Genomic DNA, 27,850 nt, shown 5'->3' with positions numbered 1-27,850 from the left:
CTGAAGCCTGGCCCCAGCCCTGTACCGTACGTTTTCGCTGGAAGTAACTGCCCGATTCACCCAGGACCTGTCAGCACAGCAGGCATTCTGTTCCTTTCAAAGATCAGCATTCGACCATGGATGGGTGGATGTTGAGTCTTGACCGGCAAAGTCTGGACATTGGGTCGTGACTGGCGAAGTCTGGACTTTGGTGCTTGACCAACTACATCCTGTTTGTTCTGGTATCCAAACACTCTCAGGTGACCTCACTCCAGGGATGACCACAATCTCTTTACTCTGCTCACTCATCTTCCCTTCCTCATGTCATGGCGCCAACAGAGTTCCCACTTCGCCATCACGGCCTTTTATATTTAGCAACCGTGCCACAGCTGTCTCCTAACCTGGCGTCCCTTTCAAACTCTTCCCTCTCTTTTACTTCCCGTCTGTTCTTTTCAACCAACAGATGACGGCATTTGGTTGCAAGTGCTGTTGACTAAGTTCATCTTCCACTTTCCACCCAATTACAAATAATGTCCCAGATTATATTTAAATGTCTACAGTACTAGTCATGCTGAAATGAGATGCAATTTGAAGTACTGTATGCAATATTTTGGTGGTGGTGGACATGTATGAGTCACCAGTCATCCAATCCATGTCTAGTTTGAAAAAATGTGCAGTTTAAAAAGGATTGTCACATTGCCAAAATGTATGATATTTATATAGATATAGGGCCGATTCATCAAAGTTTTCATCAGAATTCTGGTGTAAAAAGCTTTGAAAAGTCGAAAAAATGTTGCAACTTTGTGTTCTCACGTCACTTTTGCCCAGCTTTGACAAAGTGGGCGGAGCTGGGGCGGGACAGGGGGGCTAGCGACAGCTGCTTGTCAGGGACTGGAGTAAGATTTGTGGTGAGGCACACACAAACGTCACTAGTCAGACGCTGCATGCACCTATTAATGAGTCAGGAGTCTTGTACTCCACCGCATGCCCTCATCAGTATCAGCCTGAAGAACTCAATGAATCGGGGCCATAGTTTTTGTGTCTTGTTATGTGTATTTGGTGCACACAGTTCTTAAAGGGGTTATACCAAGTTTCCAAGGATAAGGTCATAATTTCCCAATTGCTGGAGGTCCAACAGCCAGGACCCCTACCAATCCCTGACCTCAGAGCCTCTTTCTCGAGATTGGTGGTTGTCCCTGAAGTTAGACTATTAGTTATCAGGACGTTATTCTTATCCTATACATAGGGGATAGCTTCCAAACTTGATAAAGCTCTTTAAGGCCAATTACGGTACTTGACAATGTTGTGATTTACCTAAAGGAGACTTAGATGAATATGTCCCAGTGTACCCAAATCTAGGGTATTGCATGCCAGAAATAAAATATTAAGGCATAGGCTGATGCCGAAAGTGCGCAACCGGGTTGTCGCAATTCTAGCGGGATAGGTCAGGTACATAATGGGTATATAAAACTCCTGTTATTCTTTGATCACAAATGTCTTTGTCTTTGTCTATGGATTCACATGCTATTACCAATACACTACTGGTCCATGACCTTGCTGTATACATGTCATTATAAATGTATCATTTCACCTTCAGTACATGATGTTATTGGTTGATTGGGGCAATTATATATCAAATATTATATGCATATTTCATGATTATTAATGCTATGCAGTAGTCTCATCAACCATTGAACCTACTTGTACTGCAGTTATATTTATCTCGTCCTATCCTGCTATAATATGTCCTCATTTCTGTGGACCTATAGGGTTCTTTTCCCCCAGTTTTTTTTTTATGTGATTAAATAATTATTGTAGAATTTTTATCTCATGATTTGTTTTTATAACTGTGGATTTAGGACCATGCCTTTGATGCTGTTTTGACTATGGCTTACCAATTACTTGTTGTCCCTAATTATGTACCTCCTTTATTGATTAATTATATCTACTACTTTTCTCCAACCCAGTGAGGCTCTTCTTTCCTTGTGGATTTTTTGAATAATTCAAATTGTATTAGGGCAAAATTCCAAAATCAATGCCTCACACTAATACACCAAAAACTGAATCCTACATTTTGGGATATTTATAGATTCCAAAATGCCAGAGATCCCATTTTTGTTAACCCCATCCCCCTTTTTGCAGTTTAATTCATGGGACAACTGCAAGAAAGGTTACTTCTACTTTGGAAGGCATACAATGAACTTCATAAATATCCATGAATTACGCAGTCATTATTATAATGATGGCGAAATAAAAGCTTTATCATTTTATCTCTAACAATATGAACGGCAACATCATAATGATTTCTCCATTGAAGGAATCAAATTACGAGTGAGATTGATTAAATTACACTTAGAGCGGAATTGATCGAGAACAAAAACCTAATGATTCTGCTTGTTGTGGAGCCAGGTTTCATTACTTCTTTGGTATAGGAGGCATATGATATAATAATGGAGTATATCCAGAATATAGTAAAGAATTGCTAAATCTAAGGACCTGTATATCTTAGTTTGCTAATTTTGTGGCCTCACGGAGGTGGCCTTTGATATGTAATATCTGATTGACATCACTAGGAATTCTTGGCTTTATGGGCTTTTATTTATTTTGAAGCATATTTTCTCATAACCCTGGTAGATCCCCACTACAGCCTAGTTATTATTTAGAATTCAGCTGTAGAATGTAGTCCATTTTAGCATTTGGTAATACCATACAGTGCATATAAAACATTTCAGTCCATCAGTTCCATATAGTGCCAATATAGTGCAGCCTTACATTGCTAATATATGTGGCGGATCGGCTCACTTCGCTGCTCACAGAAATAGATACAGGAATGTTTCTCGTGTAAATCTTCTGAAGGCTTATTAAAGAGCACAGCATAAACCAATGCAAAGTCCAACAAAATACACATGGCCTTTCTGACATAACGGGAAAACAAAAGATAACATATAGCACACTCCGCATGGTTGCGGGTATTTGCCGCAAACATAGGAAAAACAAATGTACAACTTTCCTTATTCTTCACACAGGGCTCTGGAGTTCACATCTCCAGGCACACTCCACACTAAACGACTCAGAAGGCTGACTATCCTGGGATGGAGATACGGTGATCAGCCTCTCTCCCTCTCTTCACTGTTGACAAAAAACCTAGCCTTTAAAATGGACAAATAACCCCTTTCAGCACTTAGTGTGTTGGATCATGTTCTCTAGGTTCATATCACTGAAGCTAACAACCTCAGTGATACATATCTCCCATCCAGTACTTTATCAGTCATTCTATCACAGATTCCCAGCTCCCTCTGCTCAAAGCCGGAGGGTTTGGCACCTCTAGCCACAAAAGAGTGAAGTCTGGACAGGGAATCTGCGTTTCCATATAGTTTCCTAGACATGAAAGCTAAAGTCCAGGAGCTGTAGAAACCATCTATTCACCCGGTCATTCTGCACCTTCCTGCCTCTCATCCATTTCAGGAGCATATAATCTGACATTAGCCTGAACTTCTGGCCTGACAGGTAGTACCTTAGGGTGTCAATTGCCCATTTGAAGGCCAAGCTTTCTTTCTCTACAGTGGCATACTTCTAATCACAGGAGGATTACTCAGGTATAGGACTGGATGTTCTTTCCTATTTATTTCCTGGAACAACACAGCTCCCAAGCCATCCTCGGAGGCCTCCATCTGAATGACTAACTCCTTGCTGAAGTCAGATGTGACCAAGACCGGCTGTTTGCATAGTGCGAGCCTCAACTCCTGGAACGCCTTCTCTGCTTCAAAAGACCGCTTGTCCATCGACGTCGTCATGCCTTTAAGAAGGTCAGTTAGGTGTGCAGCTATCATGGCAAAATTCATACAGTGGAGTAGTCCTTGGTGTCCCCTTGAGTAGAGTGGACGCCCACGTGTTTTCCGGGAATCAAGTTGGTGGGGAACTGTGACCCTTAACAGAGTCACCAAACGTTCTGAGTCCAAGAGTACTCAATTTATTGTCAAGGGACATGCCTGTGGCCCCTCACCGGACTTACAGTCCACACTGCAGGCTGGATAGGCATTCTACGAACAGCGCTTCCCTATACTGCAGTCCATAGTCTCGGTGAACATAGGACAATGGGTGGCTATGTGCCTGGACCGGGACACCTCCAACACATTAAAGGGAATCTGTCACCCCAAAAATCGTATATGAGCTAAGGCCACCAGCATCAGGGGCTTATCTACAGCATTCTATAATTACAGAATGCTGTAGATAAGCCCCTGAGGTCGGTGGCCTTATCGCATATACTATTTTTAGGGTGACGGATTCCCTTTAAGTCCTTACCAGGCTCCCCCAAGATGTGTCTCTACTACCCCTTTTTTGAGACTTAGATTCCTTCTGGGTACTCCAGTATGTGGATGTGACAAGGCTTGGTTTCTTTAAGGACTACTTGACCACCTGGTACCTTTCCACCAGGCCATTCAGGTCATCCATATTCTGGGGGTATTCCTGGGCAATTCAGATCTGCACCGGCCTGGGAAGGAAGTGGATAAACCTGTCCAGAACAACACGTTTGACCATCTGGGCTGGGGTAGAGGACTCCAGCTGCAACCATTTCTTTACCAGGTGTAGCAGGTCAAACATTTGGGAGTGAGGTGTTTTTGTCACTGCAAAACGCCCAGTGGTGGACCCTTTGTGCCCTGACAGACATAGTCACTCCTTATTTCAGTTTTTAGCTTGGCATACCCTTGTGTGTCCTGTAAGGTCAGGTCATATTAAGCCTTTGGGGTCTCACTAGATAGATAGGGGGCCAGCATCTCCACCCACTGCTCCAGCGACAGCTTCTCCTGCTCTGCTACCCTTTAAAACACAGTAAAAAATACCTCAACATCATCACCTGGGGGCATCTTTTGCATCGGTCGTCTTTCCGTCTTCTGGATATATGAGCCATGACCTGGACTTGGGGGAGGAGCGACTTCTCTTCTGCAGACATCCCCTGCCAGGAGTTCAATCTGCCATTGCTGAAGCTGTATCTGCTGCATCAGGAGTTTAGTTGTCTCCTGCTGGGCTTGCTGCTTCTTTTGGAGCTGCTGCTCGTGCTGCTGGTTTAGAAACAGGTGTCATGTCGGACGCTGTTCACACTAGGGCGTCCGACAGACAGCGGTAATTCCACTTACGTCCACTACACGCTCAGTGGCGTCGGCTAGACTTTATCCAGCTTGCTCGGGGTTAATCTAGCTGATAATTTGGTTGGAAGCTGGGTCACACCCACGGCCTTTAAATAGTCGTGCTGGACTTTGGGCGTCGCCGATTATAGCTTGTGTCTTGTGCCTGGTGATCTCGGTCTGGAGTGGTGGTCTAGGAGAAGAAATATCGTATCTGGTGGTGTATTATCCTTTGTCATATTCCTCCTTCCTATATTTGTATTTGTTTTGCCCTGTGCACATTATAGTGTATTCCTGTGTGTCTGCGGCATGGTGCGTTTTTCTGTTTTCCCTGTCTGTACTTTCTGTGGGGATTGGTGTGTGGTCTCTTCACTGGGTGGCGGGTGGTGGTTTCAGCTTAGGGCTGAAACAGGAGACAGGGTCAGGCCTGGCGGCCCAGACATGCACACCTTTAGTGTAACTTCTGGGGAAGGGACAGACAGGGTTTCCCTAGCCTGAGGGATATCGCAGGGGCCCGGGTAACCAGCCTTAGTCTACCCAGTACTCCCGTGACAACAGGTGCCTGATAAGCTCATCCATTTTGTCTTACCACTGTTTCATCTCTATAGCTGCCTTCACCCAGGACATACAGTTTGTCCACAGCCATCACACTTGCTTCCTAGGGATTATGCCCGCATTCTCCACCAACTGTGGCGGATCGGTTCACTCAGCTGCTCACAAAAGTAGATACAGAAACATTTCTTGTTTGAATCTTCTGCTGGTGGTTCTACTCACCTTTAGAGAGATCTTGAAATTGCTGCTGGGAGAAGGCACCCTTCAAATAAAGTACGGGAGACCTGGAGCAGTTTGCAAAAGAACAGTGGTCCAAAATTTCAGTTGAGAAGTATAAAAAGCCTGTTGATGTATATAGAAAGTGATTGATTGCAGTTATTTATTCCAAAGGGTCGGCAACCAAATATTAAGTTTAGGGTGCTAACAATTTTGTCCGGCCCATTTTGGGGGGTTTGTGTGAAATTATGTCCAATTTGTCTTTTTTTTCTGTTTTTTTTTGTGTTTTTCCAATACACACAAAGGAAATAAACGTGTGTAACAAAAAGTGTAGTTCCAATAATTTTTGGGGTGAAAAACTTCATTTTCTTGAACAATTTCAAAGGCGCCACAACTTTTTTCTATGACTATATACATACAGTACAGTGGCATGTACAAGTCTGGGCACCCCTGGTCAAGTTTGCTGTTATTGTGAACAGTTGCCACTATATATACAGTGTATATACACATATTATGAGGGGTTGCCACGTTTAGCTGCTTCCTCAGGTAGATACAGAAACACTTTGTTGGTGAAGCACCTGCTGGTTTATTCGGTACAAGGACGATGGGACTTGACCAGCCACTTCTTGATTCCTCTATCACCCCGAAGTCCAGCAATCTCTTCACCTCCATGGAGATAATCTCCCGACGTGCTTCAGGGATTCTGTAGGGTTTGAGGTTTACCCTTACATGCGGCTCTGTTGGGACCTGTGTGCGCCCTGGCAACTCTGAGAACTGGTTCTGCTGCAGCAGTTCTTGACACTGTTGCTTTTGGGCCAGAGTTAGCATCTCAGCAATCATGACTTCCTCAACCTTAGCTTAGGGACGTTCCCCCCGGCATGGAGTTTCCAGTGGTTCTCGGTCCCGCCATGGTTTAAGCAAGTTCACATGGTATACCTGGTGCGGCTTCCTGCAACCGGCTGGTGTACCTTGTAATTCACGTCCCTGAGCTTTTCCACCACCTCGTACGGGCCTTGCCACTTGGCCAGGAACTTGCTCTCCACCGTGGGGACAAGTACTATCACGCAATCCCCAGGCTGGAATTGCCTTAGCCTTGTTGATCAGTTGTATACCCTTGCTTGGGCCTCCTGTGCCTGGAGAAGATGTTCTTTTACGATGGGCATTACGTGAGCCATCCTCTCCTGCAGCTGGGCAACATGCTCAATGACCCTTGTGGGTACCGAGTTGCGTAGTCCATGATCACTAGGATGTATTGATGGCCATGTGCAGATTTAACTAGGGGACCTGCCAGGTCCATGGAAATCCTCTCAAAGGGGATTTCTATTACAGGCAATGCGAATAAGGGGCTTCGGAAGTGAGAAGCAGGAGCAGTTATCTAACAGGTAGGGCAGGATCTACAATAATTTAGGATCCGTCGGTAACACCCTGGCCAATAGAACCTCTGTAACACTCTCCTGAGTTTTCTCTAACCCTAGATGTCCCCCCCAAAACATGCGAATGGGCCATGCCTAACACCCTCCGCCGGTGGGGTCCTGGAACTAACAGCTGCTCTACTATTTCTCCATCCCCCTCAATTTGATCACCCGATACAAAAACTCGCCTTTGACCACAAAATGAGGAAACCTGGTGTCAGCCCCCGCTCTTGAGAAATCCCTTTACATACAGTGACATTATCAAAAGCTTCCTTTAACGTAAGGTCTCGAAGTTGAGCAGTCCCAAAGTTCTCTTCGTGCACCTCTAAGTCAGGGAAGCTGGGCTCCTCTGTCACCGTCTCGTCTTCCTCTCCTGCAAAGACACATAAGGGAAACTCCCCCATCTTTAATTTTATCAGAGCCGCCTTCAGAGGGGCTTGGCTTTTGACCGGAACACTATGTACAGCCCCCTTTTTCCACATGTTCCAAAATAGAGAAAATTCCCCCCCAGGATGACAGGATGGATTAAGTCCTTTACTACCCCAACCTCTTGGGCTCTATCACCACTGTCTTTTTCCAAGGTTACACGGGCTACAGGGTAGTCCTTGGCGTCTATGTGTATGCAGTGGACAAGCACAAACGTATTAGGGATTAAATGGTGGGGTAGTGCAGCACTGATTAGTGTCACCAAACTTCCAGAGTCCAACAGTCCTAGAACCATTACCCCATTGACGGACACGGCACACGACTGGGGACCCTCGCCGGGTTGACAATCGACACTGCAGGCCGGGTAGGCATAGTAGGGGCAGCAGCGGCCTAAACTACAGTCCATAGGCTCAGGGGGCACATGACACCGGGCGGCAGGGTTGGGACGTCCCCCAGTTGTGGGTCTAGCCACCCTCCATGTTGAGCCTGGTTTCCCAAGGGATTTCTCCACAACTAGGTATGTCTTAACCAGGTTGATCAAGTCATCTGCATCCTGAGGGTCGCCCTGGGCAACCCAGGTCTGTATTTGCCTGGGGAGGGAGTGGACAAACCTGTCTATCACCACACGCTCAACCATTTGGGATGGAGTGGAAGTCTCTGGCTGCTGCCACTTTTGAACCAGGTTCAACAGATCAAACATCTTGGACACAGGACTTGTGATGGCACTCATATTTTCATCTCTTAATAATCATTCTTCCTAATGTCCCATAACAATCTGAATTGGGCTTCAGAGAGAATAACTTTATGCCAGTCCTCTTCAGTCTGTAACATCCCTGCCGGCATAGCTGCATGGCTTCCCATCCCACACCAGGCAAATACACCAACTTGCTCACCATTCCTTGCCATGCAGTGAGTTCTGTCATCTGCATGCTGTAAACCAGGTGCTCTCTGCTTGCTGTGTGCATACTTCTTGGCTGTATGCTTAGGACGGCTGCGCCTGCTCTTCCTGATTCTTAAAGAGACAGTGTGCACATTCCTATTGTGTCCCAGTCTATTGCACCTGGTACTTAAGGCATCTCCACCAACGGGAAGACACCTGAGCAATATTCTCTCTTAGTCTGTGTTCAAATTCTGCGTTTCCAGGTCCTGTCCTGTTTCTGCAGTTGTTTCCGTCACCCTGGGGGCTGTATACCCAGGCCTAGATCCTGTATCCTGAACTAGTACCCGTGTCTGAACTAAATCCTATTCCTGAACCTGTTTGTATCCTAGTCTAGATCTTTCCCTACACTGCTGTGTCTATCCTTGTTCCTACTCCTTAAAACTCGCCTTTTCTGAACTAGCACCTATCTCTATTCTGTTGTCTCTGCACAACGTTAGTGCCCTTGGAGTACACTTGTTACTTCATTGTAAGTACTTGTGTGAATCTGGTCCTGTCTGATTCTGCTACGCACCTGCGGCTCTGCTCCTGCTCCGCATCTGTGGCTCTGCTCCCACTCTGCATCTGTGGCTCTGCTCCCGCTCCGCATCTGTGGCCATGCTTCCGTTCCGCATCTGAGGCTATGCTCCCGTTCCGCGTCTGCAGTTACTTGTTTGTCCAGTGTGAGCTGGGTCCTATCAGTTCCCGTATTCGTCTCATACCTGCCTTTGCTCCAGACCTTCCTGAAACTGTCCCCAGTCTGAACTGGGCCTTACCTGTCCCTGTCTTCCAGTTGTACTTGCCTTTGTCCCTGTCTTTCCCGAAACTGTTCCTGTTTGTCTAGTCTGAACTGGGTCCGACCTGTCCCCATATCCCACTCAAACCTGCCAGTGTCTCAGTCCTTCCCAAAGCCCAAGCTCTGCACTGGTTTTTTAACCAATCCCATAACTGAATCCTCTTTAGTAGATGATACTGGCACTTACTGGACTTTCATAAGTGCCCTAAATCCTTCTTCAGAGCAATTGAACCTCTCTCTTCTCTTTGAGGCTCATGATAATCAAATAAATCTTTGATTTAGGGGCAATCTTACAAGCAGTAATGCCTTTTTGTGTTAAGCTCTTTTGATACAGAGTAATGATGTTATACATGTTTCATTGGAGGTAACCATGGTCAACAAAAGAAGTCAATGATTTAAATCATCAGCCCCTTTTTAAAGCACCCAGTCTTCTCTTATAAATCAGTCAGCATGAAGGTGTGATATCAGCTACCTTGTCCTCACTAATGCTTTCTCTGGAGCAAACGAGAAGATCACTGAAATAATGTAAGCAGGTTATTTTTGTGGCCGATCTGAAATTCAGTGAAATTCAGTGGAAATGCTGCTTTTATAATTAAGTTAATATTCTTGGCAAGAAGTGAATGTGGATTTTTTTGTAATTTATCTGATCGCTTTTGATAACAATCTAAAATTACGGTAATGCAAATTACCACTATAAATACTGAAGCAGCAAATTTTGTAAAAAAACAAAATTTGTGTCAGTAATTATCAAAACTTTTGGTAATGACTATATACAGTATACCATAATTTTGTAGCTCTTTATATATAGCAAAGACCAAAACCAAAAAACCCCCCAAAGAATTAAAATTATTTTTGAACAAATGTACTGAGAACAGTCATAAGTACAGTAAGGGGGTGCACTGTTCATTTGTAGCTAAAAAAATTTTTTTTTACCTATTTATGTAGTTTCCGTTGTCCTCTTTTCCCTCTTGGGAGCTAACACAGAACATTGGTACTTAAGATGCATACAGGTGACAAGCAAACTTGCAGGTGGCATTAAAATCCCTTTCTCATTCAGTATCATGGGCTTTACGTAGACAATATATCATAATGTTCCATGAGCAAATTATTATTATTATCATTCAGTATGGCGTGGCTCAGATTTTTAGCTGTAATTGTAAAATGACATTAGTCTTCTATATTCACAGTTTCCACTGGAATGCTTGTATTGCATTAGTCTAGCCAGCGCAGTCAATCTATCATGCATATTTCATGCATGTTAAAGACCCAGATAAATCATTCCTGGAAGTGAATTACGATTGGGGCACAACATGCGCGATTACTGCTCTTATCGATTGGTTACAGTCTCCAAAGAAGATTCATTTTCTTTTTTTTTGTAAATGAAATTTGCTAATCGTAGTGGAACTTAGTTCAATGAATATATTTCCCAGATTTGCATACAGTCTTTGTTAAGTATTCTAAGCTCTGTATTTTTTTTTGTTGCAGTGTGTGGCTGCGATCTGGCCCAGTCTGGTTTCTTCTTTAAAAATGGGGAGTATATCTGCACACGCGATTACCAGCAACTCTATGGGACCCGGTGTGACAGCTGCAGAGATTTCATTACAGGAGAAGTCATTTCAGCGCTTGGACGAACATACCATCCAAAATGTTTTGTATGCAGTATGTGCAGGTAAATAGAATACATGATGACATACTCTACACCAGTGTTCCCCAACTCCGGTCCTCAAGAGCCACCAACAGGTCATGTCTTCAGGATTTCCTTAGTATTGCACAGGTGATAATTGCATCACCTGGACAGGCAAGCATTCGATAACCTGTGCAATACTAAGGAAATCCTCAAAACATGACCTGTTGGTGGCTCTTGAGGACCGGAGTTGGGGAATACTGCTCTACACACTTAAAAAAGTGCATTGTCCACATAGGGAACAACATGGATGATAACAGTGGCGTTGCAGTTGAAATGCCACTTACCACTATAGCACAAAAACTTGAACAAAGATATTTATTACACAGAAAACAACCCTAGTATAAATCGTAGTCTGAATATGAGGTTACTGACTTTACTAGAAATTAAATGAGGGAATATGTACAAAATATTATTACATGCAGTCGTAGGCCTCATGCACATGGGCATATTACAGGAATAAGGCTCTCATAGACCTCTACTGTATTTTCATATGCCATTTTATTTAGAGACATAACTTGTTTTTCGAGCTATGTACCATGCAGTGGAAATACACAAATAAGTCCAAAATAGGAATAAAGAGACACATCGGATTTTGATAAAAGGAAGCTTGGTGAGATCCTGGCCATGATGCCTAAGCCACGGTATCTGGCCAAACTATCTGCCCAATGTTTAGAGCCACCTCAGTCATTTTCTGCAGTTCTATATCCTAACTGTAACGAAGACAAGAGTGGCAGTAGTAATACAGGAGAAGAGTGACTGTAATGAGTGATCATGTCTTTATGATAACTCGCTATTAATCTGGCACACAAAGCTAATGACCTACAGTGGACATCAGTAGAAGAAGTCCATTTTGTAAGATCAGTGTGTGGGATTCTTCTTGACTTGATTTCCAAGTTCTAATCTCAGGTTACATATGGTATCTCCACCTCTGAGCTTACCTGGTTGAAACTTGTGATGTCACTGAAGGTTGCCAAACTGAAGCCAACTAGTGATGTCACAGCAGCTTACTTGACTAACAACTACCTGTATCTGACGGAGTTGGGATATCACAGCATTTACCTGTTTAAAACCAAGTTTTGATGTCACAACTATTTATCAAATAACCAACCTGCTTTGGTATCACAGTTATCTGATGACAACACATAATTAAGATGTCATATTACCTTTACTGACACAAACTTACTTGTGATGTCACAGAAACAAATTTAGACTTAGTTAAGTTAAAGGCGACCTTTCACTTGTTTTTTTTTTATTTATTTAGACTGAGTATGTCCTCATATTGTTGCTACTCCACTGATTTGGGAACAAATTTTAAACATGCTAATTTTCCTTTCAGCCAATTTGGCATATATCACAGAACTTCTCTGAGAGCATGGCCATGTTTTCATTAGTTAGCATCAGAGGACAAAAAGTAAAAACTCACAGGGAAGTTCTGTGGTATAACAAGCCCAGTTGTTTAATGGAAAAATTTGAATCATTATTATCAGCGAACATAATTATACAATTGACTGGCACAGAAAAAAGGAAAAACTGTTCCTGAAAATAAGATTGAGCAACACCAAATGAAAAAAAGTGCTCTATTTAAATTAAAACATCAGTAAAAGGTCCTCTTTAAGGCCGGGGTCACACTTGCAACTGCAATGCGAGAAAATGGCGTGAGTCTCTCGCCTCAATACCCGGCGCTGTCGCCGGCACTCAGGACCGGAGTGTGCAGCTGCATGTATTTCTATGCAGCCCCACACTCCAGTCCCGAGTGCTGGCAGCAGTGCCGGGTATTGAGGCGAGAGACTCACGCCATTTTCTCGCATTCCAGTTGCAAGTGTGACCCCAGCCTAATGAGGTATTTTCAAGTTGGGCCTTTAGCAGCACATAGCTAAGCAGTCTCCTTACTTCCTTGGGGTATGTGCACACCTTGCGGATTTTGCTGCGGATCCGCAGCGGTTTTGACGCTGCGGATTCGCAGCAGTTTTCCATGAGTTTACAGTACCATGCAAACCTATGGAAAACAAAATCCCCAGTGCATATGCTGCAGAAAAAAACGCACGGAAACGTAGCGTTGTTTATTCCGCAGCATGTCATTTCTTTGTGCGGATTCCGCAGCGGTTTACACCTGCTCCATAATAGGAATCCGCATGTGTAAAACCGCATGTGAAATCCGCACAAAAACCGCAAGAAAAAGTGGAAATCCGCTGTAATTCCGCAGGTAATCCACAGTTCGGTTTACCTGCGGATTTACCAAAATCAGTCCGGAAAAATCCGCAGGACTTTCCGCAACGTGTGCATGTAGCCTTGTTGTGGGACGGTGGGACAAACTCCTCCCTGAGTGATTGTTCTAGTCAGTAGACTCTCCTACATCTGTGACACATTAACGGTCTGTCATTGTCCTGAAATCTACACTATTATCACTTTACTTACATATAAAGATAACAGTGCCTTTGAATAAACACAGGCTCAGGAAATTAGAGCTGTATTTAGGAGATCTGCTCTAGAAGCTGCTGATGGTGTAGGTCAGGGGTGAATGATTTTACAAGACTGATAACAGCAGCTCAGTCAGGAGTTAACAGGGAGTGGGAGGTGAGTAGCTAACTGATCTCTAGAAATCAATGGACTGGAGAGAGCTGGCTGGTATCTTGGGAGTTAACTCCTCAGCCTTGAATGAAAGTATTGCTCATTCACTGGTGATTGATCTCCTTGGCAACAAGCTGTACTATATGATAAAATCTCTAATAGCAGAATAATGATTGTAGATAGAAATGCAAGTCAATTGAAAACGTGTATATTTTCATGCTGTCTAATTATGCTAATTTAATAGAATGAGAATACCCCTTTAATCACATTTTTAAATTACTTTTTATATTCTATTCATGTTGTCTGTTAGTTGAAATACACTTATTTACAAGTAGACCTGCTCATTAGTTACATTGAATCCTATGCAGACAACACGCATCAGCTACTCACATCTCTCCTGACGCCAAGCAGTTACTTATAGTCCATGTAGACCAGCTGATCTCAGCAAGCTAACAAGTGCTAACACAGACCAACAAGTGCTGTTGAGATTAAAACGATCGTCAAATTGATAATTTTGTCCACTTACAGCATATTCCGTGTTTACAAGGGGCGTTGGCCAATTTTCTTTGCCAACATAAACAATCCGATCATCAATAAATGAGCATTTTGCTCATTCTTCAGGTATTCACTGGCTTGATAATTGAGAACAAGTGTTCTTATGAAGAGTTGCAGCTTGGTTAAATGTGCCATTATACAGATGCACAAGTTCTAAGGTACTGAATGTAAATAATGACGTCTCTGAAATCACGACTGTACAACTACTACATGTGGGATATTGAAGTGAATAGGATCTATTATCAGGACCTCAGATCTGTGTTCTGCATACTGTACATTTTCAGTTCTTCGCTTGTGTCTGAGGTTTGATGAGCGGTATCTTAACACCCTATGCAAATGTTCCCCCTAGGAGTAGGGTGCTGATTTTTTTCCAAATATCTTGCTGTTAAATAACTTGTAAAATAAGTGACATAGCCCAAAATCTGTCAGATATTATAACTGGCCATGGCACAAGATTATGATGTCTGTCACTTGCAGGATGCAGAGCTTTCTTGAGCTCCTTTTGGCACTTACTGCATGAATAACTGGCAGCTGCCTCCAAATTCATGCCACCTCCTAGATAGAGATTGGAAGATGAGCTCAGAAGCTATAGATTTCTTGCACCCTATCAATATACATATAAGTACAGTAGTAAGCCGATGCACATACTATCACCCTACTCACTGCTGTCCAAAGGCCATTAATGTCTTGGTTGGAGAAGTGGCGTGGTGAGAAGAGAAGACAAATACAAGCATCCTAGTCGTCATTGCCACCCCGGTGCATACAGGCATGTAATATATTGTAATTTGTAGCTCAGCAGTTCACAAAGTGGTTTTCACATGACTTGGGAGCAGCGAGTTCTGAAAGACAGAATTGGGTGAGGCTGGGAATGCAGCTGCGCTCTGTCTATTTTAGGCGTCTCTGTGGAATAGCTGTGCATACATTCAGCCCTCATAAAAGAAATCAAACCCCCGATAACATCCATGGAACACCGTTCAGCTGTCAAGACCCCCTGGGTTGTCCTAGATACTCCGGAGAACCTGTACTAAAACATCAAAGCTTTCCGAAACCCCCTACAAGCCTCTTGCAAAACCTGGATGTTTAACTGTAAGGAGATGAAGGAAAAAAGGAGTTCTTGTCAGAATTTTTTTTGGGGGTAGAAATTTACATTAGTGTTCAATTACAGAAGTAAAGTTGTAAGTTCACAGAAAGGTTTGGCATGGCTCCTGATTTCTTACTCATAGTGAGACCTATGAAGTAGTTTTTTTGTTATTCAAAGACTTCTACTATCCTCGTATAACAAGTACACAGATTTTGCAGACAGACTCGCTCCACAGAGACGGTCAGAATCAGAATGGTATCCAACAGTATGTTATGTTAAAAAGACTGTTCAAACAAAGCACATACACTCTGTGTACCCTTGGAGTGGCCAAGCATTTTCCACCAGGGTTGTAAAGCATCTAGAAATTTCAAGACAGTTCATAAAAATTGGTCACTTTTTTACCCTGTCCTTAAAATTTAAGGTGACCATGATTTTTTTTAAGCTGAAGAAATGTATAGAGGATATTATGACAGTAATTATTATTATTATTATTATTATTTATTGTTATAGCGCCATTTATTCCATGGCGCTTTACAAGTGAGGAGGGGTATACATAATAAAAACAAGTACAATAATCTTGAACAATACAAGTCATAACTGGTACAGGAGGAGTGAGGACCCTGCCCGCGAGGGCTCACAATCTACAAGGGATGGGTGAGAATACAGTAGGTGAGGATAGAGCTGATCGTGCAGCGGTTGGTTGATCGGTGGTTACTGCAGGTTGTAGGCTTGTCGGAAGAGGTGGGTCTTCAGATTCTTTTTGAAGGTTTCGATGGTGGGCGAGAGTCTGATGTGTTGTGGTAGAGGGTTCCAGAGTAGGGGTGATACGCGAGAGAAATCTTGTATACGATTGTGGGAAGAGGAGATAAGAGGGGAGTAGAGAAGGAGATCTTGTGAGGATCGGAGGTTGCGTGTAGGAAAGTACCGGGAGATGAGGTCACAGATGTAAGGAGGAGACAGGTTGTGGATGGCTTTGTACGTCATGGTTAGGGTTTTGTACTGGAGTCTCTGGGCAATGGGGAGCCAGTGAAGGGATTGACAGAGGGGAGAGGCCGGAGAATAGCGGGGGGACAGGTGGATTAGTCGGGCAGCAGAGTTTAGAATAGATTGGAGGGGTGCGAGAGTGTTTGAGGGGAGGCCACAGAGCAGGAGGTTGCAGTAGTCAAGACGAGAGATGATGAGGGCATGGACTAGGGTTTTTGCAGATTCTTGGTTGAGGAATGAACGGATTCGTGAAATATTTTTGAGTTGAAGTCGGCAGGAAGTGGAAAGGGCTTGGATGTGTGGTTTGAAGGAGAGATCAGCGTCAAGGATAACCCCGAGGCAGCGAGCTTGTGGGACTGGGGAGAGTGGGCAGCCATTTACTGTAATGGATAGGTTCGTTGGGGGGGTCACGTGAGATGGGGGAAAGATGATGAATTCTGTTTTGTCCATGTTAAGTTTCAGAAATTTAGCGGAGAAGAAGGATGAAATAGTGGACAGACATTATCATCATTTTACAGTTTATAGTGAACGCAACTGATTTTTCATATCAGAATTATGGACTGTAGGCTTGTATCACTTCTAATCATAATGATTTATTATGGTTTTCGAATGTGTGCGTAAAACAATTCTTCTGTCTGTGATTTTTAGATAAGTTGTCCAGAAAAAATAAAAAGTCAAGTTGGCAAACCTACTACCCACCAACTTGCATGCCATGTATCATTGCCCTCATCTTCCTTGATTGACAGCTCTGACATTACAAGAGACATTAGAGAGCCAGAGAAGAGGAAGATAGATGGAAACCAAGTACCGTAGGTAGGAAGATGCACTAAAGCCCTAAATACCAGTACTTATTTTTTTAGGCAATAATACATGTAGCAAGTTATTTTGTTACTCTCAAAATAACTTGCTGCATTTATTATTTCCTAAAAAAAAATATGTTGAGATTTACAGACCATTGACTAATAGATCCAATCATTTATAAGAATTTTAAGGAGCAGTATACTGACAGCTGGATAAAAACATTAGGGAGCCTGTGCCTAAAAAAAGGTCCTCATTTCTACTTTTTGACCAATTTGGTTTTAATAATTTAATGGCTACATGAGTTTCATAAAATAGTTTTGCGCACAATTAGACATGATTTATTACTTATTGGTTATATATAAAACATTTTTTGTCTTACAGGAAACCTTTTCCAATTGGAGATAAGGTGACCTTCAGGGGTAAAGACTGTGTTTGCCAGAATTGTTCCCAGTCTTTAGTAAGTGACAAGCCGATCAAGATTCATGGACCAAGCCGTGAGTATTTCACTGTAATGGGGGGTATTTGTAATGGTGTAGTGTGCTTCTATAGGCATTTATATTGTTGGCAGTCAATAATCTCTTTCTACTGTTTCGTAGATGTGATGCTTCATGTACACATCAGGTCACCTAGCATAGAATCTTATAATGTGTACTTACAGTAGCAGGATCACAGGCATTAAACGTGTTGTCCACTACATACTGTTTCTTGGGTACTGTCACATATCTCCCATTGAAGTGAATATGAGCTGTGCTGCAGTACCCGAGAATGGCCATTTAATAGTGTATGAAGCTTTGCTTTTCCATTCCTTTAACTCTTTATATCCAGCCGCAACTGGAGCTGATTGGTAGGGATGCTGGGAGTCAGACCCACACCAATCTGATATTAATGACCCATCCTAAGGATAGCTTTAGTATCTTAATATCTTAATAGTGGACAACCCCTTTAAGCTTAATCAGGAGGACCTACAATATTAAAGGGGGCTGCACAAACTGAACAACCGCCCACAGCCCAGTCACTCAGGGAGACTGTGTCCCGCCTTGGTGATGCCAAGTCCGTTCCAATTCCGGAAGTTGGCGTGACATCACCGGACATCACAGGCTGCTACAGCCGGGGGTTACATGATGGGGATCATTGGACAGCTTAGCGCCGCTCACAGGCACATTTGGAAATGTAAGATATTTGATGTAAGCCTTATTTCCAAGGTTTATATCGATCTGCCCACTGCACATTGTAGTGGACAACCTCTTAAATGATCACAGGATTTTGGCACAACCACTTGTCCATTAACAATGAGATGTCAATTTCCAAAGAATAAATAAAGCAAAAAGCCACTATAAATTTATGAAACAGCTGCATCACAGCTGCACCTTGGCCAATAAGGTGGAGGCTAAATACTAGGCACAAAATGACTTAGGTACTCTATCAATGAGATCTTATTTTGGGCTCATCTAGACATCAGTTTTTCCCGTATGAGTGCTATCTGTGGTTTTCCCAGATAGCACTTGTACCCATGATATTCTATGGGGCTGTTCACATGTCCAATTTTTTCCTCTGACCAAGTGCTTTTTTAAAAAAGTGGAGACATGCCCAATTTTGATCCAAGGGTCGGAGCAAAATCAGCAATGCAATTCTGCGGGTAAACGAAAAAGCCTGACTTCACTCGGTGGACATATGAGTATGGTCAAATTTTCACAGGCTGTCAGAAAGGTGAAGCTGGAGAAACTTTCTTTCTACACGTACAAGAAAAACTGATGACACTTGGACCACCCTCTGATCAAAGTCTGATTAAAATAATTGGTCAGTTGGAAAATACTGATGACTGAATGAGCCCTTATATTTTCACTAAACTAGACCTCTCTGTCCAGCATAAGGCTGAAGTGGACTAACTAGTAATCAGGACCATGGACAGCAGCTTCTTCACACCTAGGGAGTACCTTCAGGTTTTAGAAGGCGGTAATACCATTCAGCAATTATTTTCAGATATTACACCAAAATAGATAGATACGTAGATATGGGATAGATAGATAGATAGATAGATAGATAGATAGATAGATAGATAGATAGATAGATAGATAATAGTTGTGTGACTTTTAGAGTTCAACTCTAATTAAAAAAAAAATAAAACACTATAAAGACTTTTTTTCTGCTCGGTTTTATATATAAAGGTGAAGGGGAAAAGGGGAAAACTTTGAGCCTAAACTTGTCTCAGACAGCAGAAACCTAATGTGCAACCTGATCTGTGATGTTTGCATGCCTGCCAGATATATGGAATTTTACATTGCCTTGTATTCGCAAAGAGAAAACCTAGGGGCATTCAGCCTTAAGAATATATTTGTTTCTGAGCGGAAGGGAGTGCAAAAACAACACTTCATATCCTTGTCGGGAAGAGTTGTGTTTCTGCAGGAGCAGCAGATCCAAGAAATGTTGTGTGAATGAACATTTAGTGCTTTAGTGAAGAATCAGTATCAGTACCTTCTGGAAAGCTGCCGAGTATTTCCATCTGGAAAACACATATTGGCCAAAATATATGAAAGCTAGAATTCATGGTATCAATGCAGAGCAGTAAAAGCATTAATATGAATCATTTGTTATCATACAGCAGTGTCACTGTGCTGGGAGCAAGCAATGAATGGATAATACATCATTGTCAATGGTCTGCCAGTGCCCAAAAATGCTGCAATAGGAGAGAACATTTATAAGGCTTGCAGTGATGGCTTTTCTGATGTTAGTAATTAAAGCTTGCATGATAGTGTAATGCAAGGTATGGTCATTAATCAAACCTGTTCTCTATTGTGGTCTTAAGAATAGGACGCTTTGAGGGATATTTCTGCATCACGATTTTGTTTTGCTATTGAAATTGCAGATTGTGCCGGCTGTAAGGAAGAAATCAAACATGGCCAGTCACTATTGGCACTAGAAAAACAGTGGCACGTCAGCTGCTTCAAGTGTCAGACATGCGGCATCATCCTGACTGGGGAGTATATCAGCAAGTGAGTAAATATGATCAGACCGTATGAAATGATAGATGCCGGTGAGCTTAGGTCTCCCACCCAGCAGAGCATGAAAGAAGCCCTACCAAAAGGAATCAGTAAAAGTTCCTTTAAAATGCATTTAATATGTGAAAAAAAGATCATACTTAGGTTCAAGCCCAAAGCCCGAGGCTGCATTACTGGGAAATTGTGATAACATGACCCATTTGTCAGGTGCGGTTTTTCGCTAAATCCCTGTATGCAATGCAATATCAAATATATCATTGTCCCACGAATACCAGCCAGCTATGTGCCATTATTTAAGTCAGGTAGAATGTATTTCATATATACAGTGGATATGGAAAGTATTCAGACCCCTTTAAATTTTTCACTCTTTGTTTCATTGCAGCCATTTAGTAAATTCAAAAAAGTTCATTTTTTTCTCATTAATGTACACTCTGCACCCCATCTTGACTGAAAAAAAATAGAAATGTAGACATTTTTGCAAATTTAAGAAAAAAGAAAAACTGAACTATCACATGGTCATAAGTATTCAGACCCTTTGCTCAGACACTCATATTTAAGTCACATGCTGTCCATTTCCTTGTGATCCTCCTCAGATGGTTCTACTCCTTCATTGGAGTCCAGCTGTGTTTAATTAAACTGATAGGACATGATTTGGAAAGGCACACACCTGTCTATATAAGACCTCACAGCTCACAGTGCGTGTCAGACCAAATGAGAATCATGAGGTCAAAGGAACTGGCCAAGTAGCTCAGAGACAGAACTGTGGCAAGATACAGACCTAGTCAAGGTTACAACAGAATTTCTGCAGTACTCAAGATTCCTAAGAGTACAGTGGCCTCCATAATCCTTAAATGGAAGAAGTTTGGGACCACCCGAAGTCTTCCTAGATCTGGCCGTCCAGCCAAACTGAGCAATCGTGGGAGAATAGCCTTGGTGAGAGAGGTAAAGAAGAACCCCAAGATAACTGTGGCTGAGCTCCAAAGATGCAGTAGGGAGATGGTAGAAAACTCCACAAAGTCAACTGTCACTGCAGTCCTCTACCAGTCAGGCCTTTATGGCAGTGGCCCAACGGAAGCCTCTCTTCAGTGCAAGACATATGAAAGCCCACATAGAGTTTGCTAAAAAACACATGAAGGACTCCCAGACTATAAGAAATAAGATTGTCTGGTCTGATGAGACAAAGATAGAACTTTTTGGTGATAATTCTAGGCGGTATGTGTGGAGAAAACCAGGCACTATTCATCACCTGCCCAATACAATCCCACCAGTGAAACATGGTGGTGGCAGCATCATGCTATGGGGGTGTTTTTCAGTTGCAGGGACAGGATGACTGGTTGCCATTGAAGGAAGCATGAATGCAGCCAAATACAGAGATATCCTGAACGAAAACCTTTTCCAGAGTGCTCTGGACCTCAGACTTGGCCGAAGGTTCACCTTCCAACAAGACAATGACCCTAAGCACACAGGTAAAATAGCAAAGGAGTGGCTTCAGAACAACTCTGTGACTATTCTTGACTGGCCCAGCCGGAGCCCTGACCTAAACCCAATTGAGCATCTCTGGAGAGACCTGAAAATGGCTGTCCACCAACAATCACCATCCAACCGGGAGGAACTGGAGAGGATCTGCAAGGAAGAATGGCAGAGGATCCCCAAATCCAGGTGTGAAAAACTTGTTGCATCATTCCCAAGAAGACTCATGGCTGTACTCGCTCATTTCAGTTTTTCTTTTTTAATAAATTTTCAGAAAAATTACTACATTTCTGTTTTTTTTTTTCAGTCAAGATGAGGTGCTGAGTGTACATTAATGAGAAAACAATGAACTTTTTTGAATTTACCTAATGGCTGCAATGAAACAAAGAGTGAAAAATGTAAAGGGGTCTGAATACTTTCCGTACCCACTGTATATTTTCACAGTACTTTTCAATGTCAAAACTGTCTCTGAATAGGAAATATCATCAGAATCCTTCATTTGATCGTCCTGAGACTTTAGCCCGGTAACATCAAGCAATAATATTTTAACATAGAAGCAGGATATTCTGGATATTTATCATTTTTTTCTAGTATTTTTCCTTCAATGATTGCCGAATTGCTTCCAAAGACATCGTTATTTTCATTTGCATAGTAGTGTACAATAAAACATCAAACACAGATATACAACTCATCGACACTGTACCACAAGTAAATTATTTAAATGGAGTAATCCAGATCAAATGCCAGACATCCATGTAGAAAGATACATTTCTTTCTCTCCTGAGATATTCATTGCTCAAATAAATGATAAATCATTTTGGATGAGTAAAAAAAGAATGATTTTTGTCTGCATGGAACACTTAAATGGAATCTTCTTCTACACATACAAGAAAAACTGATGACACTTGGACTACACTCCGGATGACACTGGGATCAGCCCTCCTAAGCCGTCTATATGGGCATGTAGGTCCTAGAAAGCTGAATACAATGATAACTTGATATCTGTGATCTGATATCTTTTTCCAGAGAAATCCACATTTGTCTAAATATGTAAATGAGCTGCTAAGATCTACGGGCCGAATAGATCTGCATGAATTTGCTCACAAGCATTTTAAATGGGATGTTACCAGTGTGAGACGTAGAGCAGGAGAGCAGACTGTCAGTCATTATATGTCTCACACTGTTAACTCCCCCTTTCATTTAAAATAAGCTTTGGCGGTAAATTCTCAGGGAGATTTATATCCAGCCCATAAATCTTAACAGCTTATTTACATATAAGAAAAACATGGATTTCTTCAGAATAAGTCATAGGATCACAGATATGTAATTCAGCTTAGGAGAGTTGATCAGACAGATAGATTCCCTTTAAAGGGGTTCAGCTTACTCTTTTCAGGATGTAAAATAAAAACAATGGATATTCACCTCTATTCCTGGAGGGTGACATGACATTGATTTGTCACATGCCTCCTGAGCAAGCGAATGGCTGTACTTTGGCTGCAGTCAAATCAGATCTGGGCGGACGTCCACTCTGACGGAATAGTAAAGGTGAAGTCGGACAACTGCTGCTTATTTGCTGCAGCCAACACCATTCAACAGCAGCACTGACATTGCGGAAAGAAAACCGCTGCAAGAAGTGAGTATCCATTGTTTTTATTTTAGTTATGGTCCTGTATTGATTAAGCTGCAGTGGATAACCCCTTTAATTTAAATTGCCTTTAGACTAGATGGGGCCCTATTCAGAAGATGCTATATACACATACATATATGTATAGAATCTATCATCTATATATTGCACCTTCTGCATTGGGCTCCATCCAATCTAAATTATGTATCTCATGCAGACAAATGTGTTACTTTTCATACTGTTCCAAAGTGTATATATATATCCGATAAAAATGTTATTTACATACAGCCACAAGGAGAACAGCAATCTTTTTCGGAGCTCCACAAATACTGCTGTCCCTGGCTGGGGCTGTGCGTAAACAACATACTGTAACTGTGAGTGTCTTCCACCTAGATGTTGGCAGCTACATGATTCAGTCGTGTGATCTGACCAAACCTCGGTTGGAAATTTGCCCTACATTTTCCTATTATATCTGAAGTTTGTAGCTGTCAGACAGATTCTTCTCATTTCAGAAACAGTCGTCAGAAATCTAGAGCACAAACAGTATACCATAATTCACAAGACTGCACTGAATTATGACACTTACACTGTGGACTCATGCTTTTATTTTTTGGCCAGAGGTACACTAAATTAAAGATGGTGCTAAATTACAAATCATGTGACCAGGGGTACGTTCACTTGTTTAGATACGTGAACCATTAAGTCCATAACTTGTGCCTATATGGAGCATAAACAGGATTTTCCATCTCATCAGTGTGGGTTTAACCTTGGGCTGTGCTGCTGTAGACCCCCTTCTAATTGTTTCCTACACAGTGCCAGGTGGTGGTGCTGGGAGCTGCAGTCATCTCTATGAGCATAAAAGGAATCTGTCACCAGGTTTTTGCTATATAATCCGAGAGGACCATGATGTAAGGGAAGAGATCCTGATTCCGTAATCAGTGTTTTATCAGCTGGAGATTATCACTACAGGACAAGCTGCCTCATGCCTCCTAGTCTAACACCACACCCACCACTAATTAGCCGCTCTCTGTCATGATGCTTTAAATATACAGGAACCTGCTAATCACTGGTGTCAGTGGTGTTATACACATCTCAACATCTAAGCTCTGCTAAATCGGCAATAGAGAAAACTGTGATTCTGTCATGGCTGCTATCTGATTGCTGCTGTCAGTAAACTAAGAGATAAATCACTGGAATCAGGTTTCATTATGCTGCTGTCAAAGTACGTAGCAAAAACTTGCTGACAGATTCCCTTTAAATGTGGTAGCACTTCATGGAGGCATCCAATTGACATGTCATCAGTAAAAATTATAGGAATAATCCCTCTAAAGCAATAGAACTCTATTGGATCTGTGTAATTCATCGTAGACAGCTTGGCTGACTTGCTTTGAAGTTTATTGACATTTTTAGGAACCTTTTTTTCACTTAAATGCATGTATTTTTATTTACATTGTATAGGGCTTTAATAAACATTGGGACAGTTTTGCTTCTGTAGCCTTTATGTAACACTGTCCATAGCAGCCCACCAAATGAACTAATAGTTTAATGTATCACTGAGCTTGTTTTGATGGCAGGGTCTGTACTCCTTATTTCTCTAAGCTTGAACCCAATGATGAACCTAAGCTGACTAAAATCAAAGCTTAACTTTCAATTGATTATAAATCAGCTTAGCAGATATTTCAAGGCACTATAACTGTTAGGCCAGAGTGACTCTACCGTAGAATACAGACAAGCGCAATGCGAGAAATCATCGCATAACCCTCGGACCAGTGTTAATCTATGGGGCAGCTCACATCTGTGTTCTTTTTCTCAGGCATATTCGACGTGCGTGTAAAGTGCGTGTGCAGTTGGCACCAAGACTTGCCAATGCAATGGGTGCGAGAAACAAATCGCACAGCACTCGGACCATGCAAGTGCTGTTCAATTTTTACTCACCTATGTCCTTTGAAAAGCTGGCAATTCATCTGCCAAATACAGTAAAATCACAGTGTGACAGGTTAGAATAGAGTAGATAGAATAGATATATACACATAGAATAATACATAGATATATTTATGTCAGTGACACATGCATATATATGTGAATAAATATTACATAGATAGATCTTAACCAGCAGAGGGAAAGCCGACGGCTGGGGGCCGATGTTTATAGCCTGGGGAGGGGGTAATACCCATGGAGATTAATATCAGCTCACAACTGTATACTTAGTCTTTACTGGCTATTAAATGGGGGACCCTAAAAAAAAATATGTAGGGTCCCCTTATAATTAATAACCAGCAAAGGCTATGCAGACAGCTGATACTAATAGCCTAGGAAAGGGCCATGGAAACTGCACCCCCAGGCTAAAAACATCAGCTCTCAGCCGCCCTAGAAAAGGAGCATCTCTAAGATGCGCCAATTCTGGCACTTAGCCTCGCTCTTCCCACTTGCCCTGTAGCAGTGGCAAGTGGGGTGACAGTTGGGGGGTTTGATGTCACCTTTGTATTGTCAGGTGACATCAAGCCCCGAGGTTAGTAATGGGTAGGCGTCAATAAGACGCCCCCACTACTAACTCCATAGTCATATCATATAAAAATACACACAAAAAAGTCCTTTAATTGAAATAATGACACAGACTCCTTTAATAAATCTTAATTAAACCATACTTACAATACTGTGTCCAGTTTTGGGCAGCATATTTTAAAAATCAACAAACTGGAGCAAGTTCAGAGAAGAGCGACCAGAATGGTGACCGGTCTGCAAACCATGTCCTATGAGGAACGGTTACAGGATTTGGGAATGTTTTGCTTGCAAAAAAGAAGACTGAGAGGACACTTAATAGCTGTCTACAAATATCTCAAGGCCTGTCACATTGTAGAAGGATCATCTTTATTCTCATTTGCACAAAGAAAGACTAGAAGCAATGAGATGAAACTGAATGGTAGGAGACACAGATTAGATATTAGAAAAAACTTTTGGACAGTTAGGGTGATCAATGAGTGGAACAGGCTGCCACGAGAGGTGGTGAGTTCTCCTTCCATGGAAGTCTTCAAACAGAGGCTGGACAGACCTCTGTCTGGGATGATTTAGTGAATCCTGCTTTGAGCAGGGGGTTGGACCAGATGACCCAGGAAGTCCCTTCCAACTCTACCAGTCTATGTTTCTATGTTTTAACCTCGCCCATTCCACCAATGCAGTTGTCTTCCACAAAAAAATAAAAAAAACAAACAACAATATTTCTCACCTTTCCGCGAGAAGATGATAATCTATTTGTCCCACTATGGGTCTAGCTCTGCTACAGCGCTCGCGCTGACATCACATAGGTGAAGTGAGTACATTGGCTGCAAACTCCCAGGACCTGTCTGACGGCACAATGAGAACTTTCTCATGCTCAAGGTGCTGTCAGACAGGTGATAGGAGTTCACAGGGAGACACTGTGCACACTCTGCTCAGTGTCTCTGCTGGATGACAGTCACATCATGCAGCCTGCCATCTAAATGTAGCCGAGCTAGACCTGTTGTGAGAAACATGGATTATCATCTTCTATGCAGAAAGTTGAGGAATATTGTTGTTGTTGTTGTTGTTGTTGTTGACTCCAGCCTTAGAGACTCTTCTATCAGAATAAGCTCATTGACTGATTTCCTCGTTAGCTCATTTTACAGTCCAAATTTTCTAATAAGATCTTACTGCAAAAAGAACATTTAACTAAAAACATACACATTTTGCGTAAACTGAATTCTGCAAAGGTGTTCATATCCTTTAAGGAATACTTTGTATGGATTGAAAATTATCCCTAGTCCCTAGTGCTAAAAATAACCATAGAGTATTGCTACGCTGCTATTGTGCAGCCTTCCTTCTGTATGGTGGGTGTATTTAAGAGCAAACAGGCACAATTGTCCCCCTTAGCAATTATCAAATGCCAAGTTCCCTCTAGGGTTCTGTGTCCCCCGTTCGCGGTTTGTAACCACCAGTCTCTAATTAGACCTCATGAAACCTTTTCTATCACATCCCGCTTCCTTCTTGCCTTGCAGAGATGGCGTGCCTTACTGTGAATCCGATTACCATGCTCAGTTTGGGATTAAATGTGAAACTTGCAACAAATACATCAGCGGCAGAGTCCTGGAGGTATGGGAGTTATGACAGGCCAAAGCCAGGCCACTTGGTGCATGTGAACAAAGTACAGAAACTGATCCTGACATGTAATGTGCACTTGTCCAGTGTGCTGGGTGTAATGTCATCCTTGGACCTTGTACTATTCAGTGCTTCCCAGCCTTTCACTTCACACTGTTTTACACCAATCCATGCTGTCACCGGGTAGTGACGGCCTCCACGTTTTGTGTCTTGTTTTGCTTGCCACGTCGGGTATGTTCCTGCAGGACGGATATGCAAAGGACTTTTTAGGCAGAAAATCCACAATGTATTACAGTGCCAGCATTGTGTATGAGGTGTTACTAACAGTATGTCAAATTATGCTTCAGATTTCTACTCAGTTTTCATATTTTACAATTCATAAGGTGAAATCCAGGGCATTTAAAGAGAAGCCATCAGCACAATTTAGCAATGTAAAGAAAAGACATTGCCATGATGTCGCTGTGAAACTGATTACATTGAGGTAATCATAGATGCGGATAACCTGCGCTAACTGTGCAGTTTATTCTCAACGCGTTTCAAAGTTCTCAAACTTC

General features: G+C 42.3%; 1 protein-coding gene and 1 long non-coding RNA gene across 10 annotated transcripts in view; one reads left to right on the top strand and one right to left on the bottom strand.

Annotated features, from left to right (window-relative positions):
• ABLIM3 (actin binding LIM protein family member 3) overlaps window positions 1–27,850 on the top strand; it is a 222,284-nt gene that overhangs the window by 148,740 nt on the left and 45,694 nt on the right. For all 9 annotated transcript variants that reach the window (XR_013215818.1, XR_013215814.1, XR_013215816.1 and 6 more), the window contains exons 3-6: window positions 10,906–11,089; window positions 17,478–17,590; window positions 19,960–20,086; window positions 27,197–27,290. Coding sequence is in view for 1 of the 9 variants with exons in the window: in XM_077265770.1 (XP_077121885.1) it covers window positions 10,906–11,089; window positions 17,478–17,590; window positions 19,960–20,086; window positions 27,197–27,290 (518 nt within the window). In the remaining 8 variants the exon portion in view is untranslated. The remainder of the gene's footprint in view (window positions 1–10,905; window positions 11,090–17,477; window positions 17,591–19,959; window positions 20,087–27,196; window positions 27,291–27,850) is intronic.
• Window positions 26,746–27,850, bottom strand: part of LOC143776402 (uncharacterized) — a 61,145-nt gene continuing 60,040 nt past the window's right edge. The window contains exon 3 of the long non-coding RNA XR_013215822.1: window positions 26,746–27,535. This is a non-coding gene — a long non-coding RNA (uncharacterized LOC143776402). The remainder of the gene's footprint in view (window positions 27,536–27,850) is intronic.

Source organism: Ranitomeya variabilis, chromosome 5 (assembly GCF_051348905.1).
Source record: "Ranitomeya variabilis isolate aRanVar5 chromosome 5, aRanVar5.hap1, whole genome shotgun sequence".
NCBI lineage: Eukaryota > Metazoa > Chordata > Amphibia > Anura > Dendrobatidae > Ranitomeya > Ranitomeya variabilis.
Note: the sequence above shows the minus strand (reverse complement) of the source record. Positions and strands in the feature narration are given on the sequence as shown.